Raw genomic sequence first — 19,150 nt, forward strand, 5'->3', positions numbered from 1 at the left:
TCTTCTACCCCTTTAGAAGGGCGTATCTGCACGTTTCCCTGCAATCCCAACCATGACTCAACACTTGCCTTTCTGGCTTTCATAGAAACGGTGCTGGCCATACAGGACGTTGCTGTTTCCATGGTGATCCAAGTGGCTCATGGGAAGAAAAGTGGATGCTAAGCTCCCGGAGAACCTCGGGTAACCTGGAGCTAAAACAAGAGGCAGCGAGGAATGAAATGCTGGCTTCACAACACAGCGGTCATGTAGTCAAGTCCCTGGCTTGGGCCTTTAAGTCTGATCTGTCTCTATGTACCATAAATGCCAAAAGTAGACTGCCAGTGGTGGGTGGGTGGGGAATGATATTCAAAACATTTGTTAAGACAGATTTTTATTATGGCAGTACAAATAAACACCCAGTGCTCAGTGTTGGGAAATATCTGGCTTTCAAACAGCAAGAGGTGAATAGAAAGGTAGTCCGAAATTGTTGGTACCACAGCAGAAAACTCCTCTGGTGCTAGGCTGGGCAGAAGAAGCTCCCATGGGACTCTTTGGGAAGGGGGATCCCATGAAACAAAGGCTGTTTGGGGGAATGAAAACACCCTATAGCATGAGCACAAGAAAATCCTGATGAATCACTGGGTTCTTCATAAAATTTAGCACGGATATCTCGAATATTAGTCCCACAATTATGTGCAGTTGGGGGGGGGGGGCAAAAAACCTCCACTTGCCTCTTCACAAGGCTGGGGCATGCTCCTGTGCTTAAATAAATACAGTAGGAATAAATAAATCAAGTTCTGCACCAGGGTGACTAATTATGGAAATCAAGCACCTCTAGGTTTATTTGCAATAATTTATTCCACATCATGGTTTCAGCTTTACCAATAAATTAATAATAATAATAATAATAATAATAATAATAATAATAATAATAATAATAATAATGCTTTGAGAATCGATAGAGAGAATGGATAAATGGGATTGGTAGAGGAGGAAATGTGCCGGTGGGGTCAGGCAATGAATAAGTGAATATGCCGTCTGGGGCAAATGCGGAGCCGCTGAAGGGATTGAAAATACATGCTCTCAGGCCCACACTGATGGGGTCTCTCTGCAGGCTAGAAACGTCTTCAAATATTAACTTGAATAGCCCAGATCTTAAAGAACCTGGAGCTACCATATGCACCTGAATCCATTCCTGTGCAGCAGTTACCAGAGAGGCATGAAATAAACACGGTCACTGACTTTACAACCTTTACTAGGATTGTATCCTCCTGGCTTCCTGCCAGTCTGTGTCTGGGTCAAGGTGTCAAATGCTGCAGCTAAGGATTTTACTTGGGAGGGAAGGCAGGGGAGAGCCAAGCGTTTTGATGGGCACCAAGGTGAACTGCCTGTTGCAGCCTTGACGAACGCTAGCTCTGGGTTTTGGATGTTAACGCTCAGGGGGACGTGGGCCCAGTTCCTGGCTCCTCCAGAGACTTCATCTGCAGTGACTTTAGATAAATACCTCAACTCTGTACAACTTAACCTCAGCTCCCTCCTTAGTAAAATGAGAGGAATCAGGGGTGACACATCTCACTAATATTGTGAGATGGAACAGCAATGTGCATTTTTTTTAAAAAAAGGGAAAACTAAAACCAAACTAGAGATTTGGGGGAGAATACAGGAATGCTTGCTACTATAAGCACTTCAGAAACTGAAACTGCCTCTTGCTACAATTCAGAGTAAGGAAACCAATTTGAAGGATTGGCCAAAAAGATGGGTGTTTAATATTGGTAGGAATAAACTGGCGAACACAAGAACAAAGTTTTTGTTTGCTCTGAGGGAAGAAAACTAAAAGTACCACTTAAAAAGTAAAGTGCCATGTACTTTATTAATGGGGGGGGGGAATAAGATGCGTGCATTCAGCTAGACCAGCTTTTCCCAAACTTCGGTCTCCAGCTGTTTCCGGACTACAACTCCCATCACCCCGAGCTAGCAGGGCTGGTGGTTAGGGATGATGGGAATTGTAGTTCAAAAACTGCCAGTGACCAGAGTTTTGGGACTCACTGAGCTAGACAGTATTTCACTTTCTTTCTTTCTTTTTATTTAGTATGTTGAACTATATTAATAGGTATGTGGTTGTCCTCCTGAAAATTAGAATGGAAAAGACTTTGCATTACTAAGAGCACATATACGTGTGTGTGTATATATATATATATATATATATATATATATATATATATATATATTCCTGCAATTTATAGAGATGACTAATAATAATGAGAGCTAGCCCAAATAATCCCAACAGACATCTCCTCAGACACTGTACACAGCAGAGTCCCAAGGAAAAGTTTTTCCACGCTCCTTTCGCTGGTGACTCACAGCTTCCCAGGGCTAGGATCTGAGCGGTGGCAATCACTACGTGCAGCGTGTCAGGCCAAGCCACCAAAGGCTCCCACCCTAACCTGCACCCTTGTCTGAGCGTCGCCATTGTCTGTTAGACTCCTCTCTAGGAGGAAGAGGCAGCCAACTCTCTTTATTCCTCTCTCTCTCTCTCTGTCTGTCTGCCCAAGTTAATCTCCCCAGTCAGCCACACACCAGCACTTTCAGCCCCGCTGCCCCACCCCCATCCACCACCCCCCCGGACAGGCCGCCCGTCAGCATGATGCCGAGAGCATTGCCTGCACCCCGACCCACCCCCCCTCCCAGCAGCCCCAGCATGCCGGAAGCCAGCTGGCAGCCGTTCAAACTAGCAGTCGGGCTGGCTGCCAGGGCACCGTGCCAGCAGCACCTTGCCGCTCACACTTGAACTTTCTGCATCTCGCACGGAGGGGAGGATGTTGGGGGAAGGGCTCAGCGAGAGCGAGTCACCACAGGAGACACAGAGGGAGAAGCGAAGAAAGCACACTGCGAAGAATTAGGGTAGCTAGAGTTGGGACAAGCATCATCGCAGCACGGCTGGGGCGGCCAGGAATGGGACCAAGGCAGGGAGGGAGGGGGTTCAAGGAAGACCTGTGGTTTGGGAGCAGAGACGGCTGGGGAACGGGGGAGACTAGTTCTCTCCCCCCCCCAGGGGAGGGCTGTGGGTCACACACGAAACACAAAAACGGGACATTTTTTTTCTTTCTTGCACCCACAAGCTAAGGATGGAAGGACAGAATAACTGGAGAGGGAGACTGGGAGCATTGGCTGGGAATTTGGGGGCCAGGATAAGGGGTGGTTTGGTGGGAGTGAGGGGCAGCAAAGCTGGGAACCCCACTGCAGCAAGTTCATTCTAAAAGTATTTTCCAAGTTCCTCCTCCTTTTTTCAATTAAAACAAAAAAAACCGGAAGGGAGTAGGGGGCCAGTTGGGAAATCTTAGGGGAATTCCTGCAGCTAAAAAGAAGGAAAATGTTAGCTCACAAGTGAGGAGAAAATGCAAACAACCCCATTGTTCCCTCCTGCTTACTTATCCCTCTTCCTCTCCAACACCCTGCCAGCATATATACAAGGGGAAGGCCCCACCTCTGGGCTTCCATGACAGGACAGTTTAAACAAGGGATGAGGGACCTTTGGACCACCAGATGTAGTTTCAATGTAGCTCCCATCATCCCTGACCAATGACCATGTTGGCTGGGGATGAAGGGAGCTGGAGTCCAGCAACATCTTGAGGGGGTGGCAGGTTCCCCAACTCTCATTTAGGGAGTTACAACTAGGCAGCAAGAGTTTCAAGCAATGGTGAGTAGGAGGAAGAAGAAGAGGAAGAGGAAGAGGAAGAGGAAGAGGAGGAGGAGGAGGAAGAAGAAGAAGAAGAAGAAGAAGAAGAAGAAGAAGAAGAAGAAGAAGAAGAAGAAGAAGAAGAAGAAAAAGAAGAAGACAAAGAGGAGGAGGAGGAGTTTGGATTTGATATCCTGCTTTATCACTACCCGAAGGAGTCTCAAAGTGGCTAACATTCTCCTTTCCCTTCCTCCCCCACAACAAACACTCTGTGAGGTGAGTGGGGCTGAGAGACTTCAGAGAGGTGTGACTGGCCCAAGGTCACCCAGCAGCTGCATGTGGAGGAGCGGAGATGCGAACCCGGTTCACCAGATTACGAGTCTACCGCTCTTAACCACTACACCACACCGGCTCTCAAACAGATAGGCCTGGTCCCTGGGCTAGAATGTTCCTTTCTGACACTTTATTCCCCCTCCTTCCTAAGAATGGGGCATGCAATGATACGGAATTAAACTCGAGTCAATATTAATGAGGCCCATTCTCTTTCACAAATGCTGGGATCTCCCTAAACAAGGTCATGTATCTTCTGCAATTTGACATGCACAAAATATTCTATGGATGCCTGGTACAAAAATACTGGTCGTCTTCTTTTCTTTTTATTTCAAAGTCATGTTACTAGTCCTTGTGGTTGTGACAATATGGATGGTTGGGCAGCAAATGCAAGTCTCCACAATCCCAAAAGACCCATATGCTGCAAGCCTACCTTTCCCTCCTTTCGCACTTCCCACGTATGCCATTGTACCAATTCATCTTGTTCTGCCATCACAAAACTTGCATTTTTGAAGATACCATATACATAGAGAGACAGGGCTAATATATGAATTAAGGAAATTTATATATACGTATTGGTTTTCATAATTTATTCTGTTAGCAGAATGTGAGCAGTCGCAGCACAGAATTCCAGCTCTCTTGGCTTTATTATTTGAACTTTTAATTTGTGCACATATAGAATACAGGCAGAACTGAGAGATTTATAGGAATTGAGAAGCACCGCTCCCCTCTTCCATGTGCTTCTGGATATTCCACCAAGGCAGCGTTGAGTAATTCCATCAAACCCCTTTACCTTCATGGGAGTGTGAGAACCAAATCTGGGAAGTGCTGGAGTGGGGGCCGCGGAAGGCCGGTTCTGATGGGGATGACGCCGGGCCTGTGGGATGTGGCGGTGCTGCTGAACCCAAGCTGCTGCTGAGGAAGCTGCCCATAAAAGACGAGGCAGGTGAGTTTCCCATCAACCCACTTCCTGCTAGATGCACACACACAAAAAAAGAGAGAAGGGAGAGGGAGGAAAAAGAAAGAGTGTCGGCATATGGATGGACAGCATGAAGATCAGCAAACTTTCTACAGTAGCAATTATTGAGTTCTCGATTTCTCATAGGCTCATGGTACAGTGCGCTACTTTGCAAATAAAATACCTAAGCACTAATCTGAAAGCAACATTTATGCAATAGCACCATACATATTTTTGCTTAAAGACCTAGCTCATCATAATCGAATAAAAATCCTAGTTCATTGAAATGTTTGTCCCTGGAACCGGGCTTGAGGAGGAAAGAAAACACTTCCAGCCCACCTACGTGCTTTTACACGCAGTGCCTGGATGCAAAAACACAGTTTCCCACTCAATCTGGCAAGCTTTGGTGGGCAAATATCATCTGCCTGCTGTCTACTCCAAGGAAGGAGTTGGTATTAATGTGAATCCCCATCGAAGACTTCTGAGAATCATAAACTGGATGCATCTCCTGAGCATGGTACCTAGATGCATACAAGCAAGGAAAGACTGGGAGCATCCATTGCGACTAATAGTTGTGAATCTACAAGCTTATCAGGAAACAAATGACTGTGGGTAAATGTGTCACTAGGCCTTGAAACCTGGGTAGTAGCTGGCACATATACAGAACCCTTTAATATACAAGCCTGTGACCTTGTCAGCACTCATACGTCAGCTCAACACTAGCAGCTTCTACGCAAATGTACCAGCCCTGCAGAACGAGCAAAGGAAAACAACCCAGATGCAACATATTGAGCACCTCCATTTCCATGTCCAGAATGACTCCAGGAAGGGAGAATTAACCATAGGGAAATGAACCGGATGGATTCAAGTTCTCCAGAAAGAAGTATTCAAAAATTGCTTACTGTATAGAGTGCAAACATGCTCACAGTTCCTGTGAAACAACGCAGTCCTCCTACATTTTGAGTCAATGAGTCTCTGGCAATCAAGTTCCTTGCAACTGGGCCTCCAAACCACTGGAAAGAGGACCCCGTCTCATTTTGAAATACCTGTGGAGACACATCCCGAACCCACTTCCCCAGTGCAGCAAACCTTAAATGCAGCTATTGTCACATCAGCTAAGCACCTGAGGGTAGTGGAGCTCGACTTGTGCACCAGTCCATACCCATGGGAGCTGTGTGACGTGGGAGCTCTATGAGATTTAATAGCCTGCTCAGTGAAGAGAACACAGTTCATGGGAGGGAGCAGATGATTTCATGTAAACCTGCATTACATTACTCGCTTACCTAGACAATGCACAGTGTTACTGCACAGGCCAGCCTGTGATTTCTTGCCAAAACTGACTCTAGAACAGTTTATTTAGGAAATACTATTAATCCATGGCTGACACTTGGGACTCCTTGTATTTACTGATCATGGCTGTATCTGCCCGTGAGATGGCAGGACAGCTATACAGGTGTAACAGCACCTCTTGAAGGTGGTTGGCTTTTTCAGGGGTGGCTACTGCTCCAGGCCCTGCTAGGGCAAAAGACTTGAGCTAACAATGGAAAACTCCTCAATGCAGAAAGTTTGTAAGCTTGTTCCCCTACTTTGCTTTTCTCGCTTCCAAGGCACTCACTGCAATGGCTTATCCAGCTCTACAGATACTAAAATCTCTCTCTCTCTCTCTCTCTCTCTCTCTCTCTGTGTGTGTGTGTGTGTGTGTGTGTGTGTTTTCTGGCAGGGTTTCAAATTCATCATGGGAAAATTCATCACCACCAAATTTCTGCCTGTGAAACAGTTGCTTAAGGTGAAGGGGAAAGCTTACCAGAAAAGATGGCAGCTCACCCGGCCAGGCCTGCAAATAGTGCTGTGCTCTATCTATGGGCAACGGTCCTAGACCTTTTAGTCATTACCCCTAGGTATTTGACGTGGGCGAGTGCCTGGTGAGGCATCCAGCCAAAAAGCAGGAAGTACTCCTCTCTTTAAGCCAGCCCACGCTCCCTGGCTAATCCCACTGGGATGCCTCAGCGATGAGTGTGGGGAAGTGGTTACAAGGGCAGGGCCAAGGCAGTTCTCCCCACAGCTGGGGTGGGGGTGGGAGCCTGATCACTAGCTAGGGAAGTCCCTTTCTGGACATGACATTGTGAAGAGACTAGGTCAGATCAGAGTAGGCGGTGGCGGCGTGAGAGAGCCAGCCCAGTATGGAGCTTTAAAAGCCTATCACTTTAGGCTCTCCCTTAGGCTAAGCACAAACCTATGAGCACTAAGGAGATCCCTGGGGAGTTTCTGAGTCTCAGACCTGATCCAGAACTGCCCAACAGGGCCACAGACTTCCTTCCTTAAGGGATGCCCAAACCCCATAACATCCCTAAACTCCTGTTGAGTTTGACAAAAAGAATTAAGTGACACCTAATTTTAAAATACCGTATTGGAAAAGAATGGGAGCGGCAGAGCTGTTTGTTGTTGTTTTGTGCATACCAACACCCCGCACCGCACCCCAAATATCTAAAAGCTGTACTATTGAACTCGTATTTCTTCCAGGTGGCGTTGTGTGGGTTTTTTTAGAGGGCTCAGCTGGGTGATGCAGTCAGTAAGTAGAGAGGGCTTTGTAAGGTCAGCAGATACCGTATTTTTTGCTCTATAAGACGCACCAGACCACAAGGCGCACCTAGTTTTTGGAGGAGGAAAACAAGAAAAAAAATATTCTGAATCTCAGAAGCCAGAACAGCAAGAGGCATCGCTGCGCAGTGAAAGCAGCAACCCCCCTTGCTGTTCTGGCTTCTGGGATAGCTGCGCAGCCTGCATTTGCTCCATAAGACGCACACACATTTCCCCTTACTTTTTAGGAGGGAAAAGTGAGTCTTATAGAGCAAAAAATACGGTATATAATTGCCCAGAACGTGGGAAGACACAAGAGTTCGGGCAGGAAGGAGGATGGGAAATGAAATACTAGCGAGAAGCACTTCTCTTTCTAGCAGGAGTTACATATCTCCCTAATATTCAGGCTCAGCCTCAAATGTCATAAAGGAACCCCAGAAGAGGAAACGCAGCTCACTTGTGTCCCCGCCCCCCGCAATTCCATGCTGGAGCATCACAGTACGCCAGTGATTGTGTAAGCAAAAACAGATCCTCACCCCAGTCCTTGGAATCACCACTAAAGGGCTATCCTAGCTGAATTAAAACGCTGATCTCCCATTTTGTGCCTTACTATTGCTATGCTGAGCATTAAATAACATTAGATGACTGAGGGCTGATCAGGATACTACTTTCTTATCTTAATTTTAATGCCCGTCATTTCTTCCCACCAACATCTTTGTATATTTGTCTGAGATACCCAGTGGAGATCTGAGGGCTCCCCCCTGGGAATGCAAGAGTTCATCAAACCAGTTCAGAAAGGAAATTTGGCATCATAGGGGCGTGCCCAGTTTGTCTCTCTAGTTTGGCTGGTAGCTCCTATTGTCATCCTGCAGTAACTTAACAATCAGAATTGCAATTGATTTTCTAGACTTCTGGAGGCAGCATAGTTTTTCCTGTGTGTATGCATCCTAGAAGGTGTGACACAGCGATGCAGGTGGAGAAGGGAAGATTCTGAACACATGATTTTGTCTTATGTTTAAAACCAGTTACAGTATTTAATCTGACAGGAAAGGTAATAGTGAGGGTGTGCCAATGAAGGTGCATGGCAATAGGTTCACCTGCCTGATATCACTGTCAAATGGCCTTGGGGGCAGGTGGTTCCCAGGTCTGTGAGATAGGTTAGTTGCCTGTTCTGGATAGGGTTGGAAGAATCATGTACGGCATCTAGGGTTCTCTCTGATCCACCTCTATCAGTAGAGGCCAAAGAGACCTTTGTCTGCCAGTAGACGTTTGGCAGGAACTATCCCTGCCTTTCAGATGTCTCCTGAAAACTATACTATTTAGGCTGGCCCTTAAAACATGAGTGTCACTTCTTAGCTAACCAGTACTTACTGATGTCTTTATACAGTGGTGCCTCGGGTTAAGTACTTAATTCGTTCCGGAGGTCCGTTCTTAACCTGAAACTGTTCTTAACCTGAAGCACCACTTTAGCTAATGGGGCCTCCCTGCTGCTGCGCCGCCGCCGGATCACAATTTCTGTTCTCATCCTGAAGCAAAGTTCTTAACCCAAGGTACTATTTCTGCGTTAGCGGAGTCTGTAACCTGAAGCGTATGTAGCCCAAGGTACCACTGTATTTATGTTTTATGGGCATTCATAGTCTGGTTTTATTGCATTTTGTATGTTACCAACCACCTTGACACAAGGAAGTGCATATTATAAATATTTAAATAACAAACACACATTAAAACCACACTTTTTACAAACAAAAAACAGGAAACGTATTGCTAACACAATCTACACCTTAAGCGAGTGCTCTTTCCCCAAAATGTGATTATTATTTTTCTAGAGTCTGAAAGCGGCAGACAACACGAGGGCAATGATTTGGTGACATTATAATATAGATTCTCTGTAAAAGCAAGTGAACAAGATGTGGTTATTCCAGAGTGAACAGCTAGCACAGAAGTACCGCTAGAACAATCCATAAATCAAGAAATCAGTACCAGGTTTAATTACCTCTCTCAATCTTGGAACTCAGAAGAGTGGTTGGGGCCAATGAGCACATGTGCACATGCCCAAACCCACTTTACATGGGCTACAGGCAAAACTGCTGATCGGCGTACAACTAGCCTGCTTGTAGAAGCTCCTGGCCAAATTCCCCCCCCCCCTGTCCCGTCACACACCTAGCATTACAGTGGTACCTCGGGTTACATACGCTTCAGGTTACAGACTCCGCTAACACAGAAATAGTACCTTGGGTTAAGAACTTTGCTTCAGGATGAGAACATAAATCATGCTCCGGTAGCGCGGCAGCAGCAGGAGGCCTCATTAGCTAAAGTGGTGCTTCAGGTTAAGAACAGTTTCAGGTTAAGAACGGACCTCCGGAATGAATTAAGTACTTAACCTGAGGTAAAAGGTAAAGGTAAAGGGACCCCTGACCATTAGGTCCAGTCGTGGCCGACTCTGGGGTTGCGGCGCTCATCTCACTTTATTGGCCAAGGGAGCCGGCGTACAGCTTCCAGGTCATGTGGCCAGCATGACTAGGCCACTTCTGGAGAACCAGAGCAGCGCACGGAAATGCCGTTTACCTTCCCGCTGGAGCGGTACCTATTTATCTACTTGCACTTTGACGTGCTTTCGAACTGCTAGGTTGGCAGGAGCAGGGACCGAGCAACAGGAGCTCACCCCGTTGCGGGGATTCAAACCGCCGACCTTCTGATCAGCAAGTCCTAGGCTCTGTGGTTTAACCCACAGCGCCACCCATGTCCCTTAACCCGAGGTACCACTGTATAATAAACAGCTGACAATTAAAAAGCAAGGCCCGCGCCACCATTAGCCTGGCTCTGGAGTGTTGTGCTCTACAGCTCCCCGCTTCAACAAGCAACCTTATCTGCAGCTACAATTTCAAATCAGGAAGCCGGTGGCCATGCATTCCTAGCACCTCCACCCATTTGGCAGCACAGCCTCAGACCACACAGCATTCTGCGTCCCACGGTTCCCCATCCCGCTGAATCGGTGCCATTTCCGGCAGCTGTGGTTGCTACGGTACTTCTCCCTGTCCTCTCCCATCCCGCTTTTCCACAGCTGTGTGTGGAGTATGGGCAGTACTACCAGGCCTAAGACAAACCCAGGATGCATTGCAGAAAATAAAACTTCCCCACCCCCGCCGTGTATCCAAGCCCCCACGGACTCTGAAGCCGTTTCAGGGCAAAAGAGTTGCCCTCTCAGGCCGAGCTGCCAAGGAGACCGGATAAATAGGAACGGAGGAGAGGAGCACTTGGTCCTGGCATGGGGAGGGAGGCGGTTCCTGTTTCTAGGCCGAGCCTATCTGAGAAGCCGTGGTGCGGCGCCTTGGCTTGCGTCTCCCTGAGAACGGAGCCCCCCGCCTCAGCTCTCTCACGCCTGCCAGCGTTTCCCAGCCTGTGAGTCACAAGCTGCTGGCAGTGTCTGCTCCCCTGACTCTGCAGCTGATCAGCTCCTCTCCAGTTTCCCACCCACTCCTCAAACAGCCAAATCCTTAGCCAAACCTCTCGCGCTCCGCTTGGAGCCCCTGGATCCCATGAACTGGAAACGCATCTCTGGGCAACTCCCTCCTCCCAGTCATTTCGAGCCAAAAATACAATAATTGAGAGGAAAGGAAAGGGGGAAAACACATAACTGAATGGAGATGTTCGCTTCTGGGACGGAATGACCCTAAGGATGGACACAGACAAGATATATTATTCCATACATGAAAAAAGAATCATCCTAAACCTATTGGGTTTTTTTGATATCAAATCATTTTGAGTCTCCACCTCCTTCCTTTCCTCACCTGTAGTTTTGGTGCTGTCCCCTTTTCCCCCCGCTGTATTAATTCACATGACCAGCAATTCACAGCTTGTTGGTGCATACAGTAAACCCGCAACTTATACAGGGTTTATGTTCTGGGGATCCGCACCTAAAACTTGTGTAAGTTGAAAACACATTGGGTTCAATGGCGGGTGGGATTGCCAAAGTCTTTTTCCCCCAGACGGTTGCCCCTTTCTCTCTCCACCTCCTCCCCCAGTATAATTGCCAAGCTGAATGAGCACAAGTTAAATGTGCGTAAGAGCTGTGGGCTTGCTGCAGATAGTTGCTCTGATAAATTTGCCTTTCAAATTGAATTTCAAAAGGCTCTCTTGGGGTCTGGTGGCAACATGGCTGGGGAAGAAGGGTTTCCAACTATTTTACTGGGCTCTGCACCTGTGCCTTTAGCAACATCTTAGGGATCTGCAGGGATTAGCAAGTGATAACGCCAGATGATTTCTGCAGATCAGGTTGCTTTTTTCAGCATAGAAGTTTCAAGGAAGGTGGGGTGGATCTTGTTTGCTGGGCCCACTAAGGCTCAGTTGCCCCCAACTCCCACCCTACCCTGCTTTTGTAATTCAATTCTTTAAGAAGCACAGCATCCGTCTCCTCAAAGCCGTTGTTGACTGAATGTCTGCCTGTATAAAAGGGAATTCCAGGTCCAATCCCACTAAATTCTTGAAATTCAGTTTGCTTTACATCATTACAAGATGTGGATGCAGGAGGCAAAAGCAGGTCTAGGAAAGGAATATTCATTGAGTAACACAACAAAGGCTGAGAAAGCAACTGCTTCCCATGTTTTTCCATTGATTCAAACTCTTTGTGGTTTTAGTCAGTAAACCAGAGCTCTACAGGGGATTTTACTTCTCTCTGGCCACTGGAAACCAGGAAAAATAATAATCTGAATCCTTATAAAATCCTCATAGAAGCAGAATCCAAATATCTTAGCAAGCAAACCATTATGACCAGGAGGAACGCCATCCACCACTGTCTGTGGAAAAAACCAGGCTATGTTGGTTCCCCAACCCTTCAAATGAGTTGCAGGAAACAGGAATTTCCACCTTAAAAACAACACTGGGGGGGGGACTTTCCCCCTTTCACCACTGGGCAAGAATTACCATAAATTCATTCATGATGTCAGAGTAAGGAGACAAGGAAGGGGAAAGTGTCAGGTTTCTAAAGGAAGAAGTCTTGAGTCTTTCAGCTTGTTTGCAACTCCAACCACAGATCTATGGCTATTGGTTGTTTTCTCTTTTTTTTAAATGAAGAGGAAAAACCATTTTGCACAAATTCAGTGGCACTCATTCCTTCCTTTAGTTATTTACTGTATGTGATGGTTACCAGCTTGGAGCTTCACAAGAGGATTAGACAAATTCATGGAGGGTTAAGTCTGTCAGAGGCTACTAGCCACAATTGCTATGTTCTGTCTCTATTGCCAGAAGCAGCATGGGGAAAACAAGATGGGGAAAGTGCTATTGCACACAAAACCTGCTTGCGAGCCACTGTGGGCTGACTAGGTGGGCCTCTGGTCTGATCTTGCAAGGCTTTTCTGATGTTCTTATAATTTATTTATGTGTGCCCTAAATGAGGCTTCCAGTGGTGTCTCATCCAGACTACAAATCAGGTTTACTCATTTGCTTCAGGATGTTGCAGTACCTATTGTTCCCAAACCACCCACTGGACTCACTCTCACATTTGCTTCCCGTATGCCAGAGCTGAGCCCTGACACTAAAATAAGAGCAAAGCACAGGTCCTGGTCAAACACAGGCACTTTGCATGCAGAAGCAGACCAGGACAAAAAAAAAAGTTCATATAAAACAGCAATCAACAACAGCTTAGCCGAAAGCCAACTTTCAGAACCCCAAAACTGTGGGACAAGCAGCCACTCTCTTCATCTCCTTTTCTGAATAGGGATTTCCTTAACTGTTGTGCCAATCTCCAGGGCGGGCCTCACAACACACAACAGGGGCAGATGATGCGCTGCTGAAAAGTAGTGCATGTGGTACTCTGGGCAACTGTGGATGAGGAAGTCCAGTCTTCATTTGGAAGGATCAGGAACTCCAACACGGATGCCTGATTTCAACTTTCAAGGGCTGGAAGAAGGTGCCCAATCCAATTACCTTAGGGAATTCGAGTTCACAAAGAGGTATGTTGGTGGTTTCTGGTCCAGGGCAGGGACAAACTGTTGCAAGGTTTTGTGATCCTGCAGATTCTAGACATTACGACTCAAGAAAAGTGCACGAAAAAAAGTGTACAGCCAGCAGAAAGGAAGCAAGAACAGCACCTGTCCTCTGGCCAAGCTGTGGCCAGCCCAGTGGAAAAACGTGCCAGCTAGGGGAGGCATTGTTTGGAAGCAGTGGTGTGCTTAATTTCACTTGTGCCAAGGGAGCAACACCGCCTCCCCCTAAATACAAGGTGTTTGAGGCAACAAGCCCTGCTCTGTAAGCTAGGCCAAAGGAGGGAGGTTTTCCTTGGAGCTAGATAATAATGTTCTGAAAAGTCTGACTGAAGGGCTCATCAAGGCCGGTGCCAAGCCCGTTCAGCTGCTTTGTAATGGATACATTCTGCTAGCCGCACCTAAGGATCTCCTGATGTGAATCAGTGGAGCCACCAGTGAATCATATTTAAACAAAGCAATCAGCTCCAGACTGGACACTAATAGGATACCGAGCCAGGGCTACAGCATCCCTTATTCCAAGGCTTTACAGTACTCAGTCTGAGCTATCAGTTGCTGCTCCCTCGGGGCTGGGCTCCTTTCCCATCATTCATAGCTACACTAATGCCCTTCAACTCTGACCCAAAAGGTGGCTGTTATTTCCCACTTAAAACCTTCCAGGTGTCACTAGGCGCCCCCCACCCGCAAGAGAAGCCCAGGGCTCCTAGTCTTCCCATGGCATGAATCCGCAACGCCCCTTTCTGCCCCAAAGCCATGCACTCCTTGCCCCGCACATGCCTTGGCTGGTGCCCCTCAGTCCATCCACAGCCCGTCTGCCATCTTATTTCCAGCGTGAAAAAGAGCATGGAAGTTGGTGAGAGACGACGACAGGCTAGCTGAGAGTGGGAGGCTTGCATGACTTTTCTGCGAGAGTGTGTGTGATATTTGGGATGTCCTGGGCTCTGAGCTCCAAACTCTCTCCTCTCCAAACAGCTCAGCTTCTGCAGTGTGCGCGAAAGGGAAGAGGCTAATTTGCACTGAGGCTTGGATGAAGTTATCTAACTGGCCACTGAGAGCTGCTGGATACTGCAGCTGCCCCTCGTTCTTCGAGGCAATGCCCCTTTCTCCAGATCATCCCAAACGTCCCCTCTACTGCCCAAAATAACCTCCAACCACATTTTAAGTCCATATTTCAAGACATCATTGCTTCATGGTGTTTTTTTATTTTGAAACTCTCGTTTGGCAGCTTTATTTGGGCTTCAGGGAAGGGACCCCACCGCTGCGGCCAGATCATTAAGTGAATGGGGCGGAAACCGGGGAATGGGATAAGCCCAGGTTGTCCCCACTTACCCCATGTTACTGAGGCAACTCTATCAGCCCTGGAAGCATCAATTCAAACAGCGCATGACACACACATTCTCTGTAGAGCTGCCCTGGCTTACAAAGGCAGCTGCCTTGATTGCCATTGTTGAGGCAAACAGCACCCATTCATGCCTGCCCTGTTGCTGCACGGCAATGCACAGCTCCAAACCCATCCGTCTTAGCCTCTCATTTCTCTACCTGACAAGCCTTCTGTGACTCAGCCAGCCCACATCTCCTGTTTTCTGTGGGTCTCCTTGATTCGATGTGCAGCTTCCTCATTGTTCTGAATTGTAAAGCAATTTTAGAGTTTAAAAGCAGTGGTGGGACATCTCTCTCCCCACCCACCTACCCGCCACCACCCCAGCCTAGCCATGCTAGAATCTCAGACATCTGTGGCTCACACACTCAATAAGTTTGTGAGTTCGAGGGGCGGGGGGGGGGGAAGGTTTGCTGGAATTTATTCTAGAACCTAGAATAATTGAACCAGCAACAAACTCCTACCCCTCCCGCCCCAAGAGAGTTGGGCTCACACTCTCATAGTTTGAGCTGACAACTCCTTGTTCACTTTCCTTTTAACAACACTTGGCAAAGGTACTGCCAAATGAAAATGGTAGATAATGTAGAAATGGTAGAAAATGGTAGATAATGTAGATCTTTCACTGGTCCCAGCTTTTGAGTTACAGAACAACCATTCTAGCAGAAGCCGACATTAAAAACTGAGCATTTATGCCCTCCGTGGATAAATGTGATTGATTATTTCAGACAAAGCAGCAGTTCATCCATAAAGATATACTTCACAGTACACAACATATACTTATATGCACACACAAATACATAGGATACATACGCACAATACTTTATACTTGAATCAATGGGAAGTGAATACCTGGTTTTTGTTTTGTTTTTACAGTCTACACACAATCAAGATCTATTGCATATTTTTTTGCCCCTGAAAAGCGCTATTTGAGAAACTGCTTTCATTCTGAAAATAATAGCTCATTGCACATTGATTCTGCATTTCCCTGCATTGTGTCCATTTGAAAACAGATGAAAATGGATGTAGCCAGTGATGCTGTTGTGTATACTAAAGATTGCAATCACCCCTTCCTTCTTCATTCACCTGGGGCACATGCAGGGAGGGAAAAGAATAGCTAACCTAATCAAGGGGAGGGTTTTCAAAATTGTATCAAGTAACCACACCCACCTTTGTGGATGGCAGGATCTGGAATCAATCTCGTTTGGAAGCAACATGTTGGAGATGGCTGCATAATGGATTCCAGATCGAGAAAAAACTACATTTTTGTGCTGCAAATGCACTCGTGCACATGCAGCTAGATATATATCTATGGATATAGATACACAAATCAAACGCAACTCATATGTCTCTCACCTAATCAAACACCAGGAGGGAGGGAGGGATAGTTGGTTGATATATTTAACTTGAGGGGAAAATGGTGCCCCTATGTACTTTCTTTGCCAAAGTTGGAGGCTCAGAATGCAATGAAGACCGAAACACACAGATGAAAAATGGCAGCTTCCCGAGAGCCTTCCACAGTCAAAAGCGCTATATAAATGCTAAGAACTATAATTGTCCAGCTAGATTTCAATAACCACTTCAGCCGGGCTGAAATACAACAGGCACTGAAACTACAGATTGATCCTGAGAGACGTGACAGAACTATATGAGGTTATACAAAGCAGACAGGCCCTGACTTGGGCATGAAATGGCAATATGGGGGAAGCCTACAAGTGAGGCAGAAGCAAAAGGGGTTTCGGGGGTGTGTGAGAGAGGGGGCGGCTGGGTGCCCAGTGGACTGAGGTGTCTGAACAGAACAAATCTGAGGAGTGGAAACAAGGACAATATGGCCAGAAGTGAGGAAGCCCAACTCTTTTTCCCTATAGAATCAGAGTTGGAAGGGACCCCGTGGATCATCTAGTCCAACCCCCTTCAACGCAGGAATATGCAGCTGTCCCATTCAGGGATTGACCCTGCAACCTTGCCATTATCAGCACCACGCTCTAGCCAACTAAGCTACCTTGTGTGTTGTTTCATGATTAACTCAAGTGAGTGAACTCAAGCAGCTGAGCGGGGGTTTTCCCACTCCTGTTTCAGGTTCAGGAGCCATTACAGAAAAGGGAACAGGCTATTCTGGTGGTTGGAAAGTTGTAGCTGAGCCCAGGACACAGGTCACTGGGCTCAAGCTTGACTTCCCCAGAAGAGCTGCGCTGGGGAGGGCCTCACCCAGCCCCAGCCTCTGGGGGCTGTGCGGGAAATACTCAGACAAACATCTGTGCAGCTCCCAGTCAGGTTTCAGTGGCTGGAAAAGGAGGCCAAGTTCTGTGGGAGAGGCCTGGCCCAAACCAGCTCTGCTGGGAAAAGGTTCAGCAGCTAGGACTGCCTTGAAAATAACCTCCAGCTCTGGGCTCCATCGCAAACGGAACAGCCGCCATCTTAGCACACACCAAGAGCTGAAGCCAGACACATTCCAACTTTAAAAAAAGAAGTCACACAGAACTTCGAGAAGCAGATTCATGCCTAGTAGATCCAAACTCAGAGGAAGAACGCTAATACCAACCTCTCCTCATAGCTACACAAATGTAGTACTTCCCAGAGAGGAGGTGCTGAGCTTCAATTCTGACCGGAAGCTATACGCTCTGAGCGATGCAAATATTTTCCATTAACCCCAGACACATGCTAATTTTCTTTATATATCACAGGCACTCTGCACATGTTCAGTTAAACGATTATCTCACAATTTAATTCTAAGCCCCGGCGTGGAAATTTGATTACGGGGCCAAGCCTTTATATAACCCAGCTCAAATTAAGTGCTTCACAAATTATTCAGCGCACATTTCCTGTCTCGAAGAAGTGATGCAAACACACATATTTCCTGCTGTGTAATCTTCACAGCAAACAAACGCTACCTACCCAAAAGCATGCCCATGAATGCAAAGCCAGCACAGTCAACCATAATCACACCAGCGTGCAGAATGTAAGGCGGAGGGGGAGGCTGCATTCAAATGCATGGTGCGAAACAACAGAAATGTAATGCTGAGCACTGAAGAAGCGCCAACCAAGAAACGCAGAGAGGGCATGTCATGCACAACCAGATAAGTATCATAAATTCGCCTTTGGTGCATTCAAGGGTTCTCAACGCACTGCCCTCAATATGTGTAAGGCACTGTGAAGCAGGAAGACATAACCTTGCTAGCCTTTTTTTAAAAAATAAAAAACCCAACAATGTGGCTGATGGGAATCTGACCCACCCCCACTGGCTACCAAACCACCAACTGCATACTCTCCCGAAATTTCTCCAATGAAAACAGGGACATCCTATTTAATAATAATAATTCTGCTATTTATACGCTGCCCATCTGACTGGGCTGCCCCAGCCGCTCTGGGCAGCTTCCGACAGATATGAAAACATAATCAAACATTAAACATTTAAAAACTTCCCTATACAGGGCTGCCTTCCGATGGCTTTGGGGGGTCGAATAGCTCCATACCTTCCAACATTTCTCGGATGAAAATGGGGACATCCTAAGGAAAAGCGGGATCAAATTAGAAACTGGGATGGCTTCTGTGAATCTGGGACTACCCCTGGAAAATAGGGACCCTTGGAGGGTCTGCAACTGCAGTAAGTGCATTCCGTGTGGAGTTTCTCAGCTTTTTGCACGTAGAAATTCATCTCCTCTTCATCTCTTTGGAGAAGCAAAGGGAGGGAAGGGCTGGAACAAGGGAGGGGACCTTGCCCAAGGGAACTTTAATGAGTCAATAGCAGAGGCAAGGCAGCCCGGGGACTGCTAGGCCCATTCCTATGCTCAGCCCAATCAGGAGCTTGTTTCTCTTGAAACAAGCTCCTTGGCCGCGAAGGCAAACCACAACATGCATGAGTCAGGGACTAGCTGTTAAGGGTTTGTGCCAGTGAGGGCGAGGGAGGCAAAAACTTGGCTCCAGGGCTTCCGTTGCTCAATTCTTTGGATTTGCGAAAATTCTGGGAATGGGAAAGGTCTGGGTTTGCGCCCATCCTTGAATCAAGAAGGATCTGGGGGAAAGTGTGAAAACAACAACTACCAGCACCACCACACAAACCCAGAAGCCAGCACGATATCCAATGTGCTGCACAGCCCAAATACCATTTTCCACACAGTAATATCACGTGGTCTGTACGTATGGTTGTTGGCTTTTGTTTTCAAAAATTATGGCCCTTCGGGTTGAGTGGCTCTGAGCTTATTTAAAATATATTTCATTTTTCTTTGTGAATGCAACAAGCTTTGGGGGTGTGTGTACGCTTTAAAACAACCTGAAGG

The 19,150-nt window shown here is 46.9% G+C and overlaps 1 protein-coding gene across 9 annotated transcripts in view; it reads right to left on the reverse strand.

The window, feature by feature from the left end:
* BAHCC1 (BAH domain and coiled-coil containing 1) overlaps positions 1 to 19,150 on the reverse strand; it is a 116,566-nt gene that overhangs the window by 40,787 nt on the left and 56,629 nt on the right. For 8 of the 9 annotated variants that reach the window (XM_081180801.1, XM_081180804.1, XM_081180807.1 and 5 more), the window contains 2 exons: positions 4,779 to 4,958; positions 69 to 191 (listed from right to left, as the gene is read on the reverse strand). In XM_081180801.1, the coding sequence (XP_081036927.1) occupies positions 69 to 191; positions 4,779 to 4,958 (303 nt within the window). The remainder of the gene's footprint in view (positions 1 to 68; positions 192 to 4,778; positions 4,959 to 19,150) is intronic. The other variant, XM_081180803.1, reaches the window with a different exon arrangement.

The sequence above is a fragment of the Podarcis bocagei genome (assembly GCF_964188305.1).
Source record: "Podarcis bocagei genome assembly, chromosome: 2".
Classification (NCBI taxonomy): Eukaryota; Metazoa; Chordata; class Lepidosauria; order Squamata; family Lacertidae; genus Podarcis; species Podarcis bocagei.